The sequence below is a fragment of the Macaca thibetana genome, chromosome 1, assembly GCF_024542745.1.
Source record: "Macaca thibetana thibetana isolate TM-01 chromosome 1, ASM2454274v1, whole genome shotgun sequence".
In the NCBI taxonomy this organism is placed as follows: domain Eukaryota; kingdom Metazoa; phylum Chordata; class Mammalia; order Primates; family Cercopithecidae; genus Macaca; species Macaca thibetana.
The window spans coordinates 33,032,361-33,057,219 of NC_065578.1; the positions used below are offsets into that span (position 1 = coordinate 33,032,361).

General features: G+C 43.4%; 1 protein-coding gene across 1 annotated transcript in view; it reads right to left on the minus strand.

Annotated features, from left to right (window-relative positions):
- The window catches only part of CSMD2 (CUB and Sushi multiple domains 2), a 653,486-nt gene that overhangs the window by 509,380 nt on the left and 119,247 nt on the right, over positions 1-24,859 (minus strand). The window contains exon 3 of the mRNA XM_050747220.1: positions 10,889-11,001. Coding sequence (XP_050603177.1) covers positions 10,889-11,001 — 113 coding nt within the window. The remainder of the gene's footprint in view (positions 1-10,888; positions 11,002-24,859) is intronic.

The window sequence follows — 24,859 nt, forward strand, 5'->3', positions numbered from 1 at the left end:
GGGGGCATCTTAGAGTCAATGAAATATGGTATCAGACGCCTTGAGCCTAAATCTCTTTCCTTGTCTGGGCCTTTCATATGGGGCAAGACAATCATTTATCCATTCACTTGTTTAATCGATATTTGTTGAGCACCTACTATGTGTCTGACCCTGGGCTAGGCACCTGTGAAGAGTGATCGTAATAGCTTACACGTCCACTTACTGTTTATTCTATGCCAGGCATTATTAGGAGCACTTGATGTGTTGTCCCATTTCTTCCCGACAACAATCCCACGGAGTAGGGTTTATTATTCTTATTGTCCTCCTATGATGAGAGGTCAGAGGAGGTTAAGTGACTTGCTCAAAGTCACATGCTGGCTACTACCTGGACGAGTTGGGAGTCGTCTTCCTTCAGACCCTGAGCTCTGACTTCAGTGCTCCATTGAGTGTTCTTCCTATCCAGAAGCACACACAAGAGTAGAGAAGGTAAACAAGGAACAGGAAATACACGAGTGATGCATGTGATAGAAGGAGAAGTGCAGGGAGCCGAGAGATAATAGAATAGGGCTGTTGTGCACAGAGGCAGCCTCTTGGATTTAGTTTAGGCAGAGGACAGAAAGGAAGAATTGGGTGGTAGTGGTGAGGTGGTTCAGGAGAGGGGACTCAGTGTGTTTGAAAGATAAGTGGGAAGACAGAGTATGGTGCATCTGAGAACTGGAAGGGGGTGGAAGTAGGCCTGATGCTGGAGGTTTTGAGGGCCAGGCAAGGAGTCTGTACTCCATCATGGAAGCAATTAAATGGTTGGGGTTTTTTTTGTTTGTTTGGTTGGTTGGTTGGTTTGGTTTGTTTGTTTGAGACAGAATCTTGTTCTGTTGCCCAGGCTGGAGTGCAGTGGCGCAATCACAGCTCACTCCGGCCTCAACCCCCTGGACTCTAGTGATCCTCCTGCCTTAGCCTCCTGAGCAGGTAGGGCTACGAGTGCATGCCACCATGCCTAACTAATTTTCTTTTTAATATTTTGTAGAGATGGAGTCTTGCTATGTTGCCCAGGCTGGTCTCAAACTACTGTCCTCAACTGATCCTCTGGCCTTGGCCTCTCAAAGTGCTAGGATTACAGATGTAAGCCACCATACTCGAAAGATTTAAAGGGCTAAACCCTTTAACCCAATTAAAGGGTTTCAAGTGAAAGCTCTCTGAGATCTTTGCTCCCAAGCATCCAATGAATCTCTGAATCTTTTGTCGGATAGTGAAGGACCACAGACTCCCAAGAGGAGGGTTCTGGAGAAAAGCTGAAGAACCTTCAAGTTGTTCAAGTTGAGTACTGCAAAAGTATGCCCAGGCAGAGGGGTGATGAGGATTAAAACCCAGCCTATATGCCATCCACTGCGCTGTATGCTCACAGGATAGTGTCTTCTCAGAGTAGCCACTTGTGTTAATTCGCACAAAAGCCCTATATAGACCAGCAGGGATCCAGGTCAGGAGATGCAAGCAATAGCTACCATTGCAGCGCTCCTACTGTGTGGCAGGCTCTGGACTGAGGTATCATGGTAGCAGAGAAAACAAAAAAAATAAGTGATCGTTCTTGCCCTTGGAGACCCACAAGATTTGACCAAAGGTTTTGTCAGGGGAATTAATTTTTTTTCACCCCCATAAAACCCACCATGTCTTGTTGTATTAGCTTCCTTTTACTGAGTGCCTACTATGTGCCAAATGTCACCCTAGGTTCTTTCTAGACCTTGTCACTCATGCTCACAGTCCTCTTGAAATGGAGAGAAAATTTAGGAGGAGTCTGAGAGGTTGTAGTTCCTTATCTAAGGGCATACAGTGGGGATGTGGCAGAGCTCAAACTTGATCTCGAGAGACCTAACTGGGCATGAGAGCAATTTTCTCCATGTTGTAGAGGAATTAGTTGTTACTGAATAGCAACTCTGTGCCAGGCACTTTTCATGCACCGACTCCTTTAATCCTCATTATAACCTATTAAAGTGGGCATTATAGTTTCTGTTTTTCAAAAACATCATTTCAGGGAGGATGGGAGACTTGCCCAAGGTCTCACAGCCACCCTGAGGGAAAGCCAGGGTTTGGATCCACATCTCCTGTCTCCTGGGCTTATGTCCTTACTTCTCTCCCAACATTTTTAGGTTTTAGAGAGCTCTTTGAATGTAGGGGCCACTTCTTATTCATTCTTGTATCCTCAAAGACTACTTTGGGACTGATAATATAGCAGGCATTCAGTAAATATTTGTTGAATGAATGAATGAAGAATGAATGAATGGGGACAGAGAAGTGAAGCAGAGGTACACTGTATCTGCAAGCAGGCAGCTGCCTGAGAATGCTCCTTCCTCCTCATCACTGTTTCTTCTGACACCCTGACAGGAAGAGGGTCAGGGCACTAGAGTTTGGCATAATATCATCTTAAAGCTATGTTAATACTCTTCCCCAAAGGGGTAAAATATTACTATGCATGATGAACTATTTGTGGGATTATTGAGGACGTGATATGAAAATCATCCTGATTCTCCACTTATTGAGAAGTGCTGCCCAATTTGTCTCAAATGTCACATCTCTATGTATTAATTTGCTACTCCACAGTACTGATTAAAATGAATGTTCTCCAACTCCCAAGGCAGAGCCATCGGAAATGGAACAGGTTCACTCAGGAAGCACACACCATCCCTCCTGAGTGGAGGAAATGGACATCTATCACCTCCGTCCCTGAAGGAGGCATTGGCCTGCTGTTCTGCTGTTCTGGCCTGGAGTGGCTTAAATGTTGCAAATTGCATATTCAGTGTATGTCTATCTATATATCTATGTGATCAAATGGCTTCCATTAGCCCAATTTTGAGATGTCTGCATAATGTCCCAGAATTGGGGAACTCTTTTGGAATAAGGAAATTGTCTGAGAGGCTGAGGCCGAGAGAGAGAATCAGCAGGTCTAATTACAGGAAAAAATAAAACCAGGAAAGGTCCATTTCTCCCATGCACTTGGTTCCAATTCCATCTCTGGACCCCAATTTATCTGTGTGCACAGTGGCATGATCACATCCAACCCTACTGCCACCTCTAAACATCACAGAAGCACATTTTGTTCTGAAGCTTGCTCCTAACCTGCTTCTCCTGGTACAGCAAAACAGGCAGCTCCGGCTCCATCTGTCCATTCCTCACAGATGAGTCTGTCTGACCCTGTTGCAACATGCTGTGGTCCTTATGCAGAGATGATATTACTGATCTTCCATTGGTAGCAAAAGCATACCAGGGTTTTTGGTTTTTTTTTTTCCCAGAAGTGACACTAAGTGGAGCATTTCTTCTTTCCCCCTGCTCCCCTTTGGGAGGGGAGATAGACTAGGGAGAGAGCACAAATTGTGACAATGAAAATGAAGCTTGGATGAAAGTCGAGGACTGCACACAATAGGTGCCCAATAAATATTAGCTCAATGAATGAAGAAATCTCTACCATCAACTTAATGTGTGAGGTCAACCTCCCCGGGCTCAGTTTTTTTAGGTGAACTAGGGGATCAGGGGTGGCCACAGGGCATCTGTGAACTCCCTGTGAATCTTATGGAAAAGAGTCGTATTTGTGTGAGTATGTGCACACGTACGTGTGTGTCAAATCCATGACCTCAAAAGCCTAGGGCCCACTTGACTTGTTACTAGGACCCTTAGCTCTAAAGCCAACATCTCTGATACAAAGAGAAGAGGCCATGAACAGACTAAGTTCCGGGCTTGGCCTCATTAACTCCCATCCACCAGGGGACAAAGCCTGAGACTTCATCCCTATCCAATGGACACAGGCTCAAGCAGTGCTGGAGGCTCATGAATGTGAAGAACATTCTGCTTCTTCCCTCCAAAAGCCACGGTCTAGCTGTAAAACTAGACACACCACGAACGGCTGGATTAAGAATTCTATGCAAACTCTGGAGCCAGGGTACTGGGGTGGGGCTGGGATTGTGAGCTATGAAGTTGACATATTCCTTCCATCCCTGAAATAATCCCAGTCAACTAAGGTTAGGATGAGAGTGACTTAATTAATTAGCTGACATTTATCAAGCGCTGACAATTTGCCAAGTCCCATACTGAGCACATCTTGTGACTTGTGCATTCTCTTCCTTAATCCTCACAACAGCTCTATGAAGTTAAGTATTATTCTTATCCTGATTTTACAGGCACAGAGGCTGGAGCTCAATGAAACGACATAACTTGCCCAAGGTCACCCAGCAAGTGAATGGCAAGATAGGATTTGATTCCAGGTGTCTGAATTCAGAACCTGAGATCTTAATTCTTGTACTATGCCACCTCTCCCCTTATGGTTACCAAGGAGTCCACAAAAATAATAGAAAATAAGGGTACGTCATCTTTCTAAGATTCTTTATAGAGATAATTAGTGGAACAGAAGAGGTATGATTTTTAAGGAAGCCTATAGTTTGATAATGAGATGCCCAGATCACAGTTAGACTTAGCTAAACAAAGAAATACCTGTTTTGAGAGCCAGAGTATTAAGTAGATCTAATAGACTGAGACCTAACACTCAGAGACGGGCTCTCCTTCACAAAAGTGTCAGAGTGCACAAGATCCATGCTGCTAAAATGCAGAGGCGCAACAAGGATTAAGCACCAAATACCTGCAGAGACTCTTCCCAAATTGGCATTTCTGATCTGCCCATCATGCTCGCTTACCTGGTGATCAGTCTGGAATAGTCAGAAACAATCCCATGCAAGAGTCGGGAGCTGTGTGTGAGGAAGGTGGGAAGTCTGGGGCTAGGGTGAGAAAAAATGTCCAAAGGGCAGGAAGACTGGAAACATCAGATAGACACACACTGGAGGTAAAGTGGGGAAGATGCAGGCTTCCGTGAACTCAGACAGAGTGACACATGGCGAGCATCAGACAGCCAAAGACAGAAAGGGAGTCACAGAAACCAAGACCAACACAACTAGGTTCCAGGAAGACTTAAAAATAAACAGTAAAGGCCAGGCACGGCGGATCACGCCTGAATCCCAGCACTTTGGGAGGCTGAGGCGGGCGGATCATGAGGTCAGGAGATCGAGACCATCCTGGCTAACACAGTGAAACCCCATCTCTACTAAAAATATGAAAAATTAGCCAGCTGTGGTGGTGGGCTCCTGTGGTCCCAGCTGCTCAGGAGGCTGAGGCAGGAGAATGGCGTGAACCCGGGAGGCGGAGCTTGCAGTGAGCCGAGATCACACCACTGCACTCTAGCCTGGGCAACAGAGCGAGACTCGGTCTCAAAATTAAATAAATAAACAAATAAACAGTAAAATAAAACGAAAAGAATAAGGTGAGCCTTTAAATGAACATTTATCTAATCTTCACACAGAAAAAGCCTTTCCAAGCATGGCACCAAAAGTAGAGAGCATAAAAGAAAAATTAAAAAATTAAAATGTAAAATGAGTGGCATAAAAATGAAAACTGATGCACCTCAAAAGGAAACCCATCACATTAATATCCTTAATATGCAAAAAGCACTTACAAAGAAGATAAGAAAAATTCTAACACCCCCATGGAAGAGTAGACAGAGACCAAGAGAGAGGATTTATACAATTATCAATAAGTGATGACAGGTGCTTCACCTTACCTATAATCAAAGAGATGCAAATTATCACAACAAATGGGATGTCATTTTCTACCCTTTTAAATCCATGACACTGACTTAAAACTCACCAACATGTAACCCTGGCAAGGTGGGAGGAATGGGCTCAGGCCTGCTTGTGAACTGTTGGTAGAAGTATATGTTCGTATAACCTTTCTGAAGACATGATGGAATTTTGTATAAAATGGAAAATCTACATACTCTTTGACCCAGCAATTGCACTTCCAAGAATTTATTCTAAGAAGAGAATTAGATGAGGGCTTAAATTGTATGTACAAGGATGTTCTTCACCTAAACATCCACAGAAGATGACTGGTTAGATAACTATGGTATATGCAAACCACAATGGCTCCCTCAGTGATGTTCATTAGAAAGACAAATCAGGGCTACTTTTATTAACACAGAAAAACGTTGGCCTCATTAACCAGATTATAGAATTGCACAGATAGCATAATCCCAAGTGCCCACAGATCCACACCTGTGTGCCTATGTGTGTGTGCAGAGAGATGTCTAAATGTATATTCATTGGAATGGCAGAACTGAGGCTAGACCTGGGCAGACAGCCCTACCTGGGCAGAGCAGGACATGGGCAGCCCTGGGAGTCAGCAGGAGGAGGAGGAGGAGGTGAGTGGGGAGAGGGCTCCTGGGGCCTATTTTCAGACTCCATGCTGAAAATGGGATTGTCAGATCTAGCAACTGAAAATGCAGGATGCTCAGTTATATTTAAATTTCAGGCCCAGTGTGGTAGCTCACGCTTATAATCCTAGCACTTTGGGAGGTCAAGGCAGGCAGATCACTCCAGCTCAGGAATTCGAGACCAGCCTGGGAAACATGGTGAAACTCTGTCTTTACCAAAAATACAAAGAAATTAGCCGGCTGTGGTGGCGTGTGCCTGTAGTCCCAGCTACTTCGGGGGCTGAGGCAGGGGGCTGAACCCAGGAGGTCGAGGCTGCAGTGAGCCGAGATCGTGCCACTGGACTAAAGCCTGGGGGACAAAGTGAGGCCCTATCTCAAAAGAAAAAAAAAACATAAAATAAGTATAGTTGGGGTATACTTACACTAAACATGATTCCCATTTCAAGAATCTGAATAATTTAAAATTCAAATTAACTGAGTGCCCTGTATTTTATCTGGTGACCCTAGCTGAGAAGCTCAGGAACACATCTCTTGTTGCCTCCATGGATGACCCACGCCAGCCTGGAAGTTCCCACATCCTCCCCTGCCTCTGCTTTAGCTCCAGTTTACCTGCCCATGAAATGGAGTCACTAGCCTCTGCCTTACTCAAAGAGTTTTGCAGAAAAGCCACATTAAAATTCCTGGCCATCAAGCCCTAAACGGCACACAAAACCTCCCTGAGGCCCAGCATGTACTTCTGTAAGATGGACAGCAACGTCTGTCCACAGGGTTGTGGTGGGGGATTAAATGAGATAACGTATGTAAAGTGCCTGGCATACAGTCAGTGCTTAATACAGGTTGATCCCCTTTCCTCCCGTCCAGCTGCTGCAGCCCATGCTCTTGCTCCCAGGGATTACAAACCAAGCACCTTCTGTCATCTCAGGGTTTGACTACCGGCCTTTTTGATCTTTTCCTTGCAGCGGCAGCAGCCGTGGGCTGACACTCATCACCTGACTTCACCTTTCTCCAAAATCCCTAGCAGCAGTTCGGTTCCTTATCTACACTTTTCACATTCTGGATGAGGGTGGAGGAGGATCAAACTCGCTTTGATAGCAGACATTCGGAGATGTCAGCCAAGGGGAGCTACCAGGAGCAGCGCCCTGATGCCATTTTGAAATGGACACAACAACATGATGAATAGAAAATTTAAGGAAACCATCCCGACTTGGGGCAGCCTAGGCTGGAAGTGGGGGCCTCTCCTTTGAAGCCTGTCTGTCATTCTCCCTGCTTGCCACCTAGCACAAATGTCCAAGGGGACTCTGCAATGGAGGAAGGGGGCTGAGCCCCTTCCCTGAGAGCCAAATCTTCACAAATTCCTTTTGACTATTGAATCTCCCCTCCTCCACTCCACAATGAGGCTCAGAGAGCTTAAAAATCTGCCCAAGGTCACCCAGTGAGTCAGGTGTGGGTTCAACACAATTCAGTTGCCTGTTGAATAAGCTCAGAGATAAAGAGATCCCAGGGCATATGTCAGATGAGTATGCTCACAGCAGGGGCTGCCCCTACTCATGCCTCCCACCTTCCATCCTTGTCCGTCCACTTTGGGTGTTCCAGAAGTGAGTGCAACTCACATTTGTCCAAATGCATGAATTGCCACATAGCCCAGTCCCAAGTCAAATTAATGAGCTTCAGTGATAGCCACAGCCTTGGCTTATGGGTGCCTGACTCCTTTGTTAGCACAGATACCTGTGACCCACTTTACCATGCAGTACAAAACAGCCAGCCACACATCCTGCAAAGTCTGCAGAAACCCTGCAACAGGTGACTGCATAGAGACTCGCTCGGCTACAGCAATCTGTTAGCATTGGTCTAACATTTGCAGGGGCCTTGCCTACAAGGCTTTATTTTCTTAGTGCCTATGACTTAGAGACCTGACATCATCATGTGGCTGAGGTGAAACAGGTTGTTCCTTCTGCCCTGTGAGTCTTGCTGTGGAATGTTGAACGTTCTCATGCCTGGATGGCCTCACCTGTACCAGGCAGGTGAGAGGAGGGATCCACTGGCCTCTAATTTATCCCTAATGTTTTGCAATCTCTTTAGAATCACAGGCCTCTTTGTGAATCTGATGGAAGCTCCAGCTCAGCTCTGTCCAGCAGAATTTTCTGCAATGATGGAAATGTTCTGTATCTGGGTATCTGGGCTGTTCGACATGGTAGACAAGCCACATGTTTATTGAACATTTGACACAAGGCTAGTGTGACTAAGAAACTGAATTTTAAATTCTACTCAATTTTAGTTAATTTAAATGTAAATAGCCATATGTGGCTAATGGCTACTGTATTGGACAATACAGCTGTAGACCAGGGGTAAGCAAATTTTTTTCCGTAAAGGGTCAAAAAGTAAGTATCTCATTGGCTTTGCATAGGGTCTCTGTCACAATAGCTCAACTCTGCAGTTGTAGTGCATGAAAACAGCCACCAAACAGACGTCAACAATTGGGCATGGCTGTGTTCCAATAAAACTTTATTTACAAAAACAAGCTGCTGGCTAGAGTTGGCCAAGGCGATCTGAGTTTTCTAATGCCTGCTGTATATTCTCCTTAGAAAAAGATACACCCACCCTCAGAATTTTTGTCTCTAATGTCATGGAGTTTACAAACCTCTCGTTGCCCAACTACAGACCCTGCTCATGATTTCCAGGCTACAGTGTGTTTTCACGGGACTCTGAATGTGCCCTCAGATCTGCTCTGCTTAATGAGAAGTGCTTGTGCCCCTAACAGGGCAGTGTGTTCAGGGACACCTTTTTCCTCAAGCCTCAGGGAAGCCAGGGCCTCAAAGATCGACCAGGACTGAGAAATGAGGGCACCATGAGACTCTAGGGCTCGGCCAGGTCTCCCATGTGTCAGTCACTCCCAGCATCTCTGCTGGCACCTCTTCTAGTGTCCCTCACCCAGTCTCCCTTTCCCTGTCCCTGGGCCCCAAATGTAGTCAATTTCCCCAAGGCCAACCTATAGTGGAAGGAGCTAATGGCCAGAGAGACTTTAGGAAGCTTCTGAAGAGGCCTCTCTTCGTGAGGAGCTTGTTGCTCAAACTTGGAGAAAATTACTTTGGATTCAGGGCCAGGGTGAAGGTATAAATAGGATGACAAAAATCACAGGCTTGATATTAGGAGGAACTTTTTTTTTTTTTTTTTTTTTTTTTGAGACATAGTCTCGCTCTGTCACCCAGGCTGGAGTGCAGTGGGGTGATATCCATCTCCCAGGTTCAAGCGGTTTTCGTGCCTCAACCTCCCAAGTAGCTGGGATTACAGGTGTGCACCACCATGCCCAGCTAATTTCTGTATTTTCAGTAGAGATGGGATTTTGTCATGTTGCCCAGGATGGTCTCGAACTCCTGGCCTCAAGTGATTCACTCGCCTCGTCCTCCCAAAGTGCTGGGATTACAAGTGTTAGCCACCACAGCCGGCTGAGATCTGATCATTTTTAAAAAAGAAATAGGCTATTTCAGGAATCCTCACTTTAAGGACAGGTCAGTCTTTGTCAGGAGCCCTCAGTTAAGGTGAAACGGAGTTATGTCAGAAGCCCTCAGCAAAAGGCAGGTGGAACTTTCTCAGGAGCCTTCTGAGCAACCTTTAGTTAAAAATAATTGAGGCCTTCCCAGGAGCCCCCAGTTGCTCAGGTTAAAGCATCAAACCATCTCCCCTATGCCCCTGCCACCAGGGGTGGTTTTTTGCTAAGGAGGCAGAACTTGTCCTCTTTATGCCTTACACCCCTGGCCAAGACAGGGAGTATCTGTTTCTATATTGCTATAGCTTCATTCACGAAAGCATCGCTTACTCTTTAAGTTCTTAAACAAAGGCAAAGGCAAAAAAAAAAAAAATAGCTTTTGGATATCTGGTATGCTTTACTAGGGTATTATGTCATTACTGTTATTAATTATCATTAATAGTCTTAAAATACGCCTATTAATGATCTTAACACAAAATAACAGTGCAGGTCTTAGCCAAGAGCGGCATAATTACCTATTAATGAGATGTAAATTTCCCAGGGAAATGACAGAGATCTAGAAGTACCACCTTCTGAACTAACATAATAAAGTTAATAATAATAATAGTGTATAATCTGAAGATATTAGTGTTAATTTGAATTCTAACACCATATTTAAACAGACTGAGAGAAGTACAAATTATTTGCATAGCGCGAACCAAAAGCCCCTAATCCATGCTATTAAGGAAAAATCGATTGTTCTTCTCTGAATGATATAAAACTAACTCTTGGCAGTCACTGTATGGTGTTTTCAGCTGCTTATTTTATTTCTTTTACTTAGGGTTTATATGTCTCTTATTTTCAAAAACAACCTGAGGTACCTTATACAATGAAGCCCAATATAAAATGGAATTAAAAAAATAAAAACACAACAAAACCCAGTTAAAGGGGACAGAGAATTAGATGTTACCAGGCCCTCAGGATAAACTACTGCACACGAGTTTTGATATCCATTCCCAGTTTCCTGGGAACCAAGAGGGACAATTTAAGTAACTGAGTTACTGGTTAGTAACCAGCCTTGTTAGGACAGGTGCAAGCTCTGGGTCTGAAGAACACTTCCCTGCATCTGTGAGTGATGCAGTCCTGCTTGTGGCTATTAGGACATCACATCTTGGGCTCCTGTGGCCGATGAGGGAGGCACCTACCTTCATAGGTGGCATGGAAGCCTTGGGCACTGACTGCATAGTCACTGATGAGGCGCAGAGAGAGGGTGGTGGCTGCACTAACAATGGTGGCTGGCAGCTGAAAGCCTGTGAGCCTGAAAGACAAAGAAGTGGATTAGGGAGAATGACCCCCTTGGGAAACTACACATCCATGAAGCATTTATTGAGTGCCTGCTGGAAAACAGTGCTGATCTAGGCACACAGAGGGTGTTCAAAGACAAAGTGATTCTCAGCAGAGGTGATGAAAACTAGCAGGTTTCTGCCCCAGAAACATGAGGAAGTGACTCCCCCAAAGCCATGGTCTAATCCCCCACCTGGAGGCTTGCCTGCCTCCTTTGTGTTTCCTCTTTTCTCCTTTTCTGATTTCTTTTCCTGTCTCCTCTCTTTCTGGCTGAGGGCCTGTGAGGCTCTGGGTATAATTCCCCATGAGTTTACAACTAACAATTGCCAGTAGACAATATTTATTCACATAGTAAGGGAAATAGAGCCAACTCTAAGTAGAAGAATGAGGATGCTTCTTACCATAGACTTTATTCTTTCAAAGGAATGTCTACTGCTTTTGTAGAAATAAGTGCCTATTAGTTTTTAAAGAAAGCAAAAAATAAGAAACCAACACAATCTGGAAATAATTATTCCTGACAGTTGACATACAAAGAGATGGTGGGATCAATAGACGGAATCATATTCAATGAAATAATTTCATACAATGGGATCAAACTGTGTGTGCTATTAAAATTAAAATGTTTAAACTTTCTTTCTGGAACTTAACTGAATAAAAGGAAACAGGTGTGAAGCTAAAGGAATTGTTGAACCTGAAATAATATACTTTTAGCACAAGATTATCATTTTTAAAGATTCCTCTAAGAAAAAGATACCACTGAACACTTGGGAATACATTTAGGAAAGACCTTGTCCACCGCTGGGTGTCCATGCATGGTGACTCTCACAGGGACCCGATTGTGCACACAAGTCGTAGTGAGGTGGCCAGTCTCCTATATACCTTTGTCCTTAACCCCCTCTAAGCCTCAGCCTACCTTACCACATCCAGGTAGGAATCTAGGAGGAATTTCAAGGTTTAACTCTGTGCCCATTTTCAGGTAATTTGAAATATCCGTGGTTCTCCTGGATGCCGCTGTATACCTCCCACTGCTATACAATATCTTGACGCCCAGGATATCCACTGAAGGGCATGAGTATTGGGTTCAGACGAGTTAAATCAGATATTTGTAAACAGACACTGTGAAAACCCTTATGCTAGATGAAGCCCTTGCCCTTCCCACCATCCTAACCTTGTGGGATTCATGTTAACTCAGAATAGACTCAAGAAAAAGCAAAGAAAAAAATGATCAAATTATGCAGCAGGTAACCAAATAGTTTCAAGGGCCTCTTCTCTTCAAATATAAACACATCCAGCAAAAGATCCCTACCTCACCCCATATTCATATACTCTCTCTCATAAAAAATATATACATAAAACAATGAAATCATACATATTATAAGGAAACAAACTTTGTTTAATCATCTTATGCTGGGGAAAGGCCTTCTAAGCAAGACATGCAGAGGACTCCCTTTGCACCTACTTGCCTATCAATCTTCCATGGGAGCCGTCCATGGCATGGATTTCTGACAGGTACTCCACCTGCCCACTAGCCACAGAGCTGGGTAAATGATCAATCACGACATACTATCCCTCATTTTTATTAACTGGTTCAGGGTATGGGGAAGAGGGAAGAGACCATACCACCCAAGCAGAGTCATTCTGAGTCCTTCTATGGGATATAATATACAGACTCTGAAAGCCTTTTATTTTTGGACCTTAAACTACTACAATGTAAGCTTGAGACTCCCAGCAGCCTTTTTATCATCACACAGAGACTATCTGCTTTAGAGAAAATGATATCGCCAGATATATATAAATAAAAGCTAAGCAAGAGAAGAGAAACAGAACCCTGATGATGTATTTTTCAGATCCTTAATCCACGCAGTGAGATCTATCTCTTCAATGCTCAGTTACATAAGCCAACATTCTTTCTTTCTTTTTTTCTTAAACTAGCTTGACTTGGTTTTCTATCTCTTGAAATTGAGTACTAATGGATACAACATGAAACCCCAGAGGCCTTAAAGGAAAATACTGATTAATAACTACATGAAAATTAAAAGCATGTATGTGTGACAAAAAACTGTAAAAGGTAATGAGAAAAGTGCAAACTGAAAGGTTATGAATATGTGACAGGAGGATTTGTATTTACAACCTAGAAAAAGTACTTACAAATCAGTAAGAAAATGGAAAACAGCTAGGAGGAAAAGAGCAAAAGATACAATACAAATTAACGATCCACCTAATTAATATAAAAATGTGAAAACTGAAACCCCAAGACTCATTTTTCACCTATCTAGAGTTGGCAAGGGCTAAGGAAAACAGATCCTGCACTTAACAACAGGATAACAAGGAAATACTACAAATTATACACATGCATTTGACACATTAAATGAAATGGGCACAAACTTGAGAAGCCCAAACTACCATAAGTTTCCCAATATGAAACAGATCATTTGAATAGACCTATAACTATTGAGGAAATTGAATTAGTAATTTTAAAACTCCCAAAAAAGAAATATCTAGGCCTAGATGATTTCACTAGAGAATTCTACCAAACATGTAAAGAAGAATTAACACCAATTCTACTCTAATCTCTTCCAGAAAAGAAGAACGAACACTTCCAAACTCATATTATGAAACCAGTATTACCCTGATGCCAAGCCAAAGACAGTACAAATAAAGAAAAATGAAGATCAATATTTCACATGAATACAAGCACAAAAACCTTAACAAAATATTGGCAAGGAGGATTCGGCAATATATAAAAATATTTATAAACCATAACCAAGTGGGGTTGATTCTAAAGATGCAAGGCTAGTTCAACATTTGAAAAATCAATCAGTGTGATCTACCATATTAACAGGTTAAAGGCAGAAACATCACATGACCACATCAACTGATGCAGAAAAAGTATTTGACACATTTCAACACCCATTTGCAATTAAACAAAAAAAAAATTCAGAAACCTACAAATACAGCGTTAGTTTCTGAACTTGATAAAGAACATCTACAAACAAAACAAAACAAAACAAAACAAAACAGTAGCTGACATCACACTTCATGGTGAAAGACTGAATGCTTTTCCCTTAAGATTGAGAACAAGGCAAGGATTCAACAACTCAGTTAGAAAATCAGCAAAGACATGGAAGAGACATTTCACCAAACAAGATATATGTATGGCAAATAAGCACAAGAAAAGATGTTCAACATCACTAGCCTTTAAGGAAATACAGGTTAAGACCATGAAGAAATATTACTACATACCCACTGGAACAGCTAAAATAAAACACTGTAGTCACGATATTCAATGCTGGTGATGATACAGGAAAACTGGATTCCTCATGCAATGCTGGTAGAAATGCAAAAACATGCAGCCACTCTGGAAAATAGTTTGGCAGTTTCTTTAAGAAAAAAAAAAAAACCACATACACTAACTATACAACTCAGCAATTTACTCCAGAGAAACGGAAACTTATATCCATTATGCAAAAAAATCTATGCATAATTGTTCATAGCAGCTTTATTCCTAATAGCCCAAACTGGAAACAACCAAAATGTCCTACAATAATAGGTGAATGACTAAACAAACTGGGGTACAGCCATACCATAGAATACTACTCAGCAATAAAAAGGAATGGACTATGAATACATGTAGCAACTTGGGTGGACCTCAAGGTCATTAAGCCAAGTAGGAAAAAAGAGCTAATCTCAAAAGATCACATGCCATATGATTCACTTTATATAACATTCTAGAGATGGTAAAATTAAAGAGATGGAAAACAGATTAGTGCTTGCCAGAGATTAGGGATCGTAAGAGGAAGGGAAATGGGTATGACCATAAAGAGGTAGTATGAGGGAGATCTTTGGGTGATGGAATCATTCTGTGTCTTGATTGCAGTGATGGTTATGGGAATCTGCATGTGATAAAATGACATAGAAGTACACACACATATTGCACCAATGGCAGTTTCCTGGTTTTTAGAGTGTGCTATAGTTATATAAGATGTAACTATTTGGAGGAAACTGGGAGAAGGGTACATGGAACCTCTTCTGTGAATCTATTATTATTTCAAAATAAAAAGTTTTATGAATGCAAATCTACCATATTGACTTCTGATTAGCCCCAGTCTTGAGAATGCCTCCTGATTCCTATTTTATTTACTGTTCCTAGCATAAGAACACGTCAATCTTGATGTTATCATACAAATTATAGGCTATGACACATACAGTCCCCTTGCCTGTTCTGGAGGCTGCTTTTCATTTCCTTGCTGGACACATACACCCTTTCCCTACGGTCCATAAGCCCTGGCTCCAGGGAGTAAGATTGCAGAGATCTATCTGCCTTGTGGCTACCCAAGACCATGCTTCTCTCTGTGAATTTCCCCAATGAAACACCCTTTACCAACAAAAAATTTAGTTTAATTTAAAATTTTAAAAAATTGTATCTATCGCTTATATTATATTGCTATTGGACAGTACCCCAGTCCTCCACTAGACCAGACATACAGTCAGTCTCCCTGGATTGGGCTTTGAGCTTTGTCTTTTCCAGGTCCCTCACTCCAGCCGCCTCTTGTCCATTCCAGCCTGTATTGCACCCTCCCTGCCCCCACCAGCAGCATTTGACTGTAGCCTTGCTGACTACCAGTACCAGAACTCAGGCCACAGGGTCCCCGTTAGCCTATTCCTTGGCTTCCTGTTGACTTGCCCATGCACCAGTTGCCCTTTCCTTCCTCCGAAATACTCATATCTTCAGTGACAGACTGACATCATCCCTTTGGACCCTAAGGATTAAAATAGTAAATTGTCCCCAGCGAGGCCAGACCTATATCTGGCTCCCCAGGCCCCATCCTAGCAAGCTCTGGTTGCCTCTATCTCCAAGTGGGCCCAATTCACAGCAGGTGCAACTTGTCTCTCACCCATGTCTACCAGAATTACGCCCTTGGGTGCCCTTCCCAGACACTCAGCCTAGGGACCATCCTTTCCTTCAATTACATAGAGCCTCATGGAGGAATCTCAAATCTCACCACGGCTTCTCATATGAAGTCCTCTCTGAGAATGGCATTCCCCTCACTAAGCAGAAATGGTTGATTTTTATTCCCCCAACTTAGTTCCAGGATATTTTTGCATTGCTATTAAAAATTCCTAGACCCTAGTTTCTTGGTACTATATTGATGCAAGCTGTGAATAGCTAATGTACACTGTCAACAAACAATTACAGTTTTATCACTTACAATATATGGAATTGCAGCTTGCTAGGCATTTTCTCTAATCAGATATTTACCACTGCTCTGCTCTTTCCCAGGGTTGGTAGATAAATTCTAGCACGGAGGATTCCTCAAAGGCGCTAGCTAACGCTGGGGGAGGGGATGGGAAATTGAATCTCCCCAGCTAGCTACCTGAATCATCACTCCCCCACCCACTCATCTTTGAGATCTATTTTAGACACGCGGATGACCCCGCAGTTAGGAGGAGCTATGGTGTTGCGTGACGGAAGGAGCAAATAAAACTTTCAGACTTTCCCATCTTTTATTTGACAAGATTAAATATCATATTGAAAGGAGTGAGGTATCCTTTAATAGTGAAATCCAGAATTAGTAAAGAAATGTAGTAAAATGATGGCAAGGCAGGTGAGAGGCCCCTGTTGCTATCAGTTATCCTCTTTGCAGACTCTAAAATGCACAGAGAACAGCATTTTGCAAACAGGTGGCATAGCCTAACATGTAAAACAATACTCATCTTCTGCTTTACATCAGCCTTATTGTCTTCCCATTTTCTCCAGTGCCTTTTCTTTGTTTTTGCCTTCCTGCCAAAAGTAACCCAGAGTCTTGAAAACGGTATGGCCAGGACCCCATATACTCCTCATTTCTCAGCTCAGAATCTATCCACAGCCTCCCACTGTTCTTAGGATTAAAGCCAGAATCCCTTACGAGGTTCACGAAGCCTGCATGGCTTGGCCATGATAGATTCTCTGCTCTGTCTCCTGCCTGGCTCCAGCCCCCCAGTCTTCTTTGGTCAAGGCCATCCCAAGGGCAAAGGAAGTGGTCAGCCCGAAGTGCAGGCAATGAGGGCATGAATTTCCTGTTGGGAATTTGAAATCAATAATAAAATGGACTTTAAAAGTTCACTTCTTATTACCATGCATCCATATTCTAAATAATGTCCGTGATTAAATACTCTTCCCCCACTTTTCTCCCGCTCCCTTCCTTCGTACACCTCTGGCTTCAGTTCCTTCAATTTGCCATGCCCCGTCTTCAGGGTCTTTGCACACACTGTCTCCTATTTAGAACACTTTCTAACTCTTGGGATTTGTCTAATTAACTCTTTCTCACCATTCAAATCTTATCACGAGTGTCTCAACATTACTTCTAGAAAGGTGCATTCCTGACATCCCAGACCAGCCTATGCTGCATGCTCAGAGGTCCCAGTGGAAGTCACTGGTACAGTTCACCTTGTATTTCCAGCTTTCCTTCTAGACACAGAGTGGAACAGCACCTCCCATCCCTGCTGAGGTCAGGCCTGGCCAAGACACCGACTTGGCCAGGGAGATGTAGGTAGCAGTGAAGGTTGCTGTTGCCAGGAGGGAGGCTTGAACAGCCCGTGTACCTTGTGCTGAATTCCCTTCCCCTTATCCAAGGTCAGTGATCCTTGGCCTCTGTCAGTCATGGTCTCTGAGCAACTCCCCTAAGCAGACAGCCCCTACAAACCTTTTCTGAATCTGCAGCATGAGCAAGAAATAAACTTTTGGTGAGTTAAGCCATTTCAATTCGAGTGTTGTTTGCTACCACCATATTTTCAATTGTAGGTTTTGTTATTACCACTCAGGTATGGTGAGGCCAACAGATCAGAAGACATTGCCGCTGAAAAGATAACACACGGTTTCCTAGAGGAAGGGGCATACTACGCCAAGCAGAGCCACAAGCATGTGGGAAGCTTCAGGGTCAGTGACAAGGCAGAAGGAGCCTGGGAGAACGTGGGCAAGAGCCTTTATTGTGGTTTTCCCAAGAAGGAATGGGCCAGATCAGGTAAGCAGCTGAGCAGGTTTAGGATTGCCTAGTTTAAATAATTTCAGAGGGTACCAGGGTATGTGCACCAGCCTTAGTTGTCTAAATCCTGGCCCTGGGTAACTAGGGCAGAAGGATAGTAGATAAACAATGAGATCTCAATAAAGGAGGTAGAGGCCAGGCACGGTGGCTCACACCTGTAATCCCAGCACTTTGGGAGGCCGAGGTGGGAGGATCACTTCAGCTCAGGAGTTCCAGATCAGCCTGAGCAACATGGTGAAACTCCATCTCTACAAAGAATTATAAAAAAAAAAAATTGTCTGAATGTGTTGATTACTCAGCTAAACTTGTGGTCCCAGCTAGGCAGGGGGCTGAAGTGGTCCCAGCTACTCAGGAGGCTGAAGTGGGAGGATCACTTGATCCTAGGAGTTCGAGGCTGCAGTGACCCATGATCGTACCACTGTGCTCCAGCCTGGGCAAAAAAGTGAGATCCTGACTCAAAAAAAAAAAAGAAAAATTAAACTGAAATTTAAAAAAATAACAATAAAAGACTTAGTTGTGCTCTACCCAATTGGGATAATCAGTTTGCATACGAAAGGCACACTTCGGGGACAGCTGTTTGCTATTTTAGGTCAACAAAGTCCCAAGATGTCAAAGTATCAGAAAATACAATTTAAAAACCATTAGTACACAGAGTGTAACCTGACCTATCCTAACTGATATCCCTTGTCTTTTCTTTACTAGCACTAACCGTAATTCCTAATTAGATGTTTATTGGGGTAAATGGTTTTCATTAAGGTCTCCCTGACTAGATGAAAGCACCACAAGAGCCATGGCTGAGTGTGTTGCTCACCTTGCATGTGTGTTTCTAAATGAATGGATGAATGAATGACTGGCAGGCTATTCGGTGTTTCTAGGAGCAGCCACACAAACTAAGAAGCCTAAGATGTGTGGCTTCTTAGTTGCGTAAGAAGCCACACATCTTAGGTAACGCTGATGCTGGCAGTATGGACAACAGGAGGGAGAGACATCCAGACTTGGGCTAAGTAACACTTATTGATGTGGCAAATCCCCTTCATACCCAGGAAATGAGGTGAGATATAAGGAAAAAGCAGACTGCTTTGAACACCTCCATTTCTTCCTAATCATCCCAGGAAAAATAAAAAGGTGGGAGCTTTTATTTTAAAGAGGGTATTAGGCTGCGTGCAGTAGCTTGTGCCTGTAATCCCAACATTTTGAGAGGACGAGGTGGGAGGATCACTTGAGGCCAGGAGTTCGAGACCACACTAGTCAATATAGTGAGATCCTGTCTTTCCAAAAACTTTCAAGAATAGTTGGGCACGGTAGTGCATGCCTGTAGTCCCAGCTACTCAGGAGTCTGAGGCAGAAGGATTGCTTGATCCCAGGAGTTTGAGGCTGCAGTGAGCTATGATCATGTCACTGCATTCCAGTCTGGGTGACAGAATGAGACCTTGTCTCAAAAATAAATAAATGGGGCATTTATTTATTTAAATAAGGAAGAGGGGACAGAAGAAAGTGCTGGACTGTACACAAAAGGACTCTCATTCTAAGCAGAAGGACTTGAACTCCTCCACCAGAATTTGGCTCGGATACAACTGAGTTTCCTGCCTTCAGGTGTCACTGAGGCCTTGAGCACATCAAGTGGACTGAGACCTGAGGGTCTTCCTGGAATGCGGGGTCTATGTAAGACCTTGCTTGGGAGAATCCCAACAGTGGCTGAAGTGAAATTCTTCCCGTTTATGCATGGGACTCAAAGTCGAATTGTTTTTAATGCAGGAATATGACATTTCTTCCACCCAAGTGAAGTGTCTGCAAATTTCTACCCATGGAAATAAAAGCTCATTTTCTTACTCCAGGAGTTAGTGCCCACGTTTGAGAACTTCAAGGCTCTCAAGTTGACCAACTACTCACTTCCTTGGGCTGGTGTCTCTTGGCTTTGATATGCCAGGCTTGCAGCAAGGAGACCCTAAAAGACCCCTCACCCTGTGGGATGAGGAACAGTTGAAGAAAGTGGGTACGTATAGTCTGGGGTCCAACAGAGTTGGCAAGGGGGAGGATGAGAACTGTCTCCACATCCCTGAGGGTCATGCTTGACACACCAATGTCTTCATGAAATGCTTGACAAGGAAGCAGGACCACAGGTCAGAGGCTCCAGAGAGACACACTTGGGCTCCATGCACAGAAGAACGCTGGCATTCACATCTGCCAGAGGTATGAGTGTGCCACCTCTCAAGTTCAATCCAATTTTAATCCCTCAAATATTTACTGAGTGGCAACAGGTCTCAGATGCTGATCCTCAGGAAGGAGGAGGAACATACCAGGTTGAATCTTGGGGCAAGCTCATCAGAGACATGGCTTTGCTTTTGCCAGTCAGAGACCCAATGAGAAAGGCCATAATGAAATTCTGATCTCAACAAACTCCAACCTGGAATTATGGAGTCTATTAGTACATTGGGTTGACCTCATTACTGGAGTAAATGTAAGTCTTGATTCCTGCTTGATAGAAAAACATAGAAGACCAGGAAAGATGGAAGAATTAGGTTTTGTCCAAATGTCTTCCAGGCACATGGAACTTTCTGGAACTGTCTGGAGTAGGGCAGCTGGCAAATCAAAACACTATCTGCCAAGCCTGTCAGTGTGACAAATGTTGCTTACACTTACTCTTTTATTCCCAAGGTCAAATTGGCTTGTCTTTTTTCATATCACTGTTTGACATGCTAACAGCTTTAAATGAGAAACATTCAATAAAAGCCCAATTTGCTACATTACTGTTTATTCCTGGGTAATTCTATATTAGTTGGGCTCTTTAAGATTGTCTCTGTGCTGCCCCAAGATCTGGAGAACCATGTGATAACCCCCCACTTTTCATAACTTTCTGAGGATGGAGGCAGAGCCCTGAGTCGTCCCTGAGTGAGTGTTGCTGGGGCTGGTTCCCTAGGCCTCAAGGGAAATAAGAGATCTGGATCAGTAAGAAGGACATAATGATCAGGAATGACAGAGATGGATGGCTCTCTGGGTGACATGGCCCAAGGCTTTGCCTTGCAAGACCTGGCCTGCCTTTCTTTCTACCTCAGTTCATGGCTCTCTCCCCTTTGGTCTTTCCCCCTCCACCCACACTGGCTGCTGCTGCTGCTTTTTTTTTTTTTTTAAGATGGAGTCTCGCTCTGTCACCCAGGCTGGGGTGCAGTGGCGTGATCTCGGCTCACTGCAAGCTCTGCCTCTGGGGGTCACGCTATTCTCCTGCCTCAGCCTCCCAAGTAGCTGGGACTACAGGTGCCCACCACCACGCCTGGCTAATTTTTTTAATATTTTTAGTAGAGATGGGGTTTCACCGTGTTAGCCAGGATGCTCTCTATCTCCTGACCTTGTGATCCGCCCGCCTCAGCCTCCCTAAGTGCTGGGATTACAGGTGTGAGCTGGCTTTTTATACTGTCCTTGAAGGTGCCACATCTCTTCCCATCTCAGGGCCTTTGCAGATGCTGTCCCTAGGACTCTGTGCCCAGATGTCTCCCTTAGCTATCCAGGCTGCCTCCATCTTACCTTTCCCCCAACCCTGCATTAGCTTTTCAGGGCTCACTTTCAGCATCAGTTCCTCTGGGAAAGAGTTTAGGGATCCCTGATGAATGTCCTCAGAGAACAGAGTACTTCTACTTTGTAACATTCATCCCGATGATCATGAATCGATTTTCTTATTGAATTGTTATATATCTGTCTTTCGTTCTTGATGGTAAGTCTCTTGGAGGCAAAGACTATCTATAACCTTTTCACTATATCACTAGTGCACAGCACATATTAGATGCAATATAGAGTGAATAAATGAAGGCTTTACTATGAGAAAGCAGACAGAAAAGGCCTGACTGCTATCCTTTGAAAGGCCCGCTTACAAGTATAATCCCTGTCTGGCATCTGGGAACCGGGGATTTCAGGAGGGTTCCCTCCATTTCCAGTACTTTCAGGAGAGGTCTAAACAATTTGTACAAACATTATGGTTTATGCTGAACACCTGCTTTCCACCTGGGAGCCTAGAATTTTGGTATGTGTCAGGAAGAGGGGTCTAGGTAATCATCTCTGTGGGAAGACGCTGGGCAATGAGTCTCTGCTGAGCTTTCCTGGTTGGCAATATTTCATATGTGTTGTCACAATTAGTTGTCGGGGGTTTGAAGCACGACCTGTGTGACTTTGCCAGAAGAGAACTCTTGGAAGCTTGTGCCTGGCTTCTCCCAGCCATCGCCCCAGGATGCACCTTTTCCCCTTGCTGACTTTGCTCTGTATCCTTTCACCATAATAAATCATAGCCATGGGTACAAATATATCCTGAATCCTGTGAGTCCTAATAAATCATGAGGGTGGTGATGAGGACCCCCCAATACAGAGGGTGACAAATTATTACAACCAGATTTTTCTGGAAAGTACCAAAACTAGGTTATTTTTCAAAGCATGTTTCTAGAGTGTTCACCAGTTAAATAGAATTGGGAGATGCTGGGGTTAAACAAAGCAAGAATTTTTCAGAAAACAAATAAAAAATAAAATGCACAGGAAGACTTTTAACAAGCGAAGTCAGTGTAAACCTTCAAGGTTGGAATAGATTATGTAACAGATCCCAAACCCATTATATTATAGCCCCTTTGATTCTTAAAGCATCCTGTGGGCTAGGGTTCTGTGGAACCCTCTCTGGGAAACAGTATGCCCAGAGAAGGCAGGTTGTGGAGCTGAGGCTGTTGCTGCAACAATCATGAGGCTGTTGCTATGTCAGCCATGATGCTGCTGACACCACCTGTCTTGAAAGTTCTGAAACCCAGAGTGACCAAAGGTCTGAAATGCGGTTCTGCATTGCCCCAAGATCTAGAGAACCATGTGCTACGCCTCCACTTCCGAGGGTGATCTACGCATGTCTCTTCTTTGCAATATTAAAGAGCCCAATATAGAATTACCCAGGAATAAATAGTAATATAGCAAATTGGGCCTTTAATGAATGGTTCTCATTTAAGGCTGTTAGCACGTCAAACAGTGATATGAAAAAAGACATACCAATTGACCTTGGGAATAAAAGAGTAAATGTAAGCAACATTTGTCATACTGACAGGCTTGGCAAATAGTGTTTTGATTTGCCAGCAGCCCTACTCCAGACAGCAGCCACTGGTTAGATACATAAACCATTAAGCTAAAAACAGAACTATCATTACAGGCATCATCTAGTAATTTGCAGGTAATTGACGGACATTAGTCATAATCACACACCACATCACACACACAGACACACACACACACCTACAAACACATGTTTTCACTGGTAATTCCCCTTTGCATTTCATCAAGAGCCTCTAAAACTGGGAAACTTGGAAAATCTAGGCTTTTTGTGCCTTTCTATATATACATCATAGACCCCTTTATTCTTAAAGCAACTTGTCGGCTGGGGTTCTGTGGAACTCTCTGGGAAAGGATATGCCCAGAGAAGGTAGATCATGGAGCTGAGGCTGTAGCTACATTAGCTATGAGACCACTGACACTCTCAGTCTTCAACACCCTGAAACCTAGAATGAGAGGAAGTCTAAAGAGATGATTCTTGTGCTGTCTTGAGATCTGGAGATCCTTGTAATAAACTCCCATTTCTGAGGGTGATCTTGCATTAGCTAGATATCTGCTGAAAAAACCCAACTTACATCCAAAGGATCTTGTCTAAAATGTCCCTGCCTCTCCAGAAAACATCTACTGGCTCTGCAAACCTCTGCTTTCAGCTGCACATGTGCGTTTATTTTTGGAGGCTGGGATACCTGTCTTAAGTATGACTGGATGGGAGAAAAGCTAGGCCTCCAAATCTCCATATACAGTACACTTTCTAGGATGTGGACTCTCTTTAGGAGCAAGATCTGGAGTCACAGCAGACCCACCTGCTGAGGTCTAAAAATAGGGAAGAAGCACTACGTTTAGAATGCAAATCCTCTAAGCACACTCGCTCGGTCAAAACCCAGGGGTGTTTCCCATTGGACTGCAGCTTCTTTTGCAGCAGGGAGCCCTCTTGATGTGCTCTACTCCAAAAGTTCCCAAATAATGTTGCACAGAATACTATCCAGTGTGATGTTAGTAGGTTTGCCTGAAAAAAAAATAAGTAATTTTGGGAAATGTACCATGGTTCCCAAACAGTGCACCATGGTGCCCCAGGGCATTGCAGTGAGTTTACAAGGGTAACCATGGAATATTTTAAACTTTCAAAGGAAATAGTGGCACTTAATATCTGCTGGACACACAAACTATTAGCTCAAGGTGGTTCATAGCTTCAATGTAAAGCTACCTTGCATTAGATGACATCATATCTTTGCAAAGCTTTGGTGGTTGGTGTGATGGGAAGTAGGAACCGTGTGTGAATCAGTGTGGAACAGGATATGAAGGTGGTAGTGTCCAATCTCAGCCCAAGGTTTGAGAATCTTTGCAATGATCAACAAGGAAACACATACCATTAGCAATCAATTGTTATTTAACAATTATTTAAGGATGAAATAAAAATGTTTTTCTTTCAATTTATATTATCTTTTCAAACAGATACAGAGTTGTTGGGATATAAATACTTATTCAGTTATTTGGACCTAAACTGCTTAATAAGTGGAGCTAATAGGTATTTCTTTTACCCATGGTGCACCGTGGAAACGTTACTGAGACACTAATGGCACCTAAGAAACTTTGGGAGCCTTTGCATTACTGTATGAAAAGCTTTGGAAAGTCCTGACAGACAGTTGGATCCAGCAGGCCCCACACTTCTTGGTTCAGTACATGCATGAATAGCTTTATTTATGATATCAGTTGAGAAACTAAAATAGATGTTACCCATGATTTTTC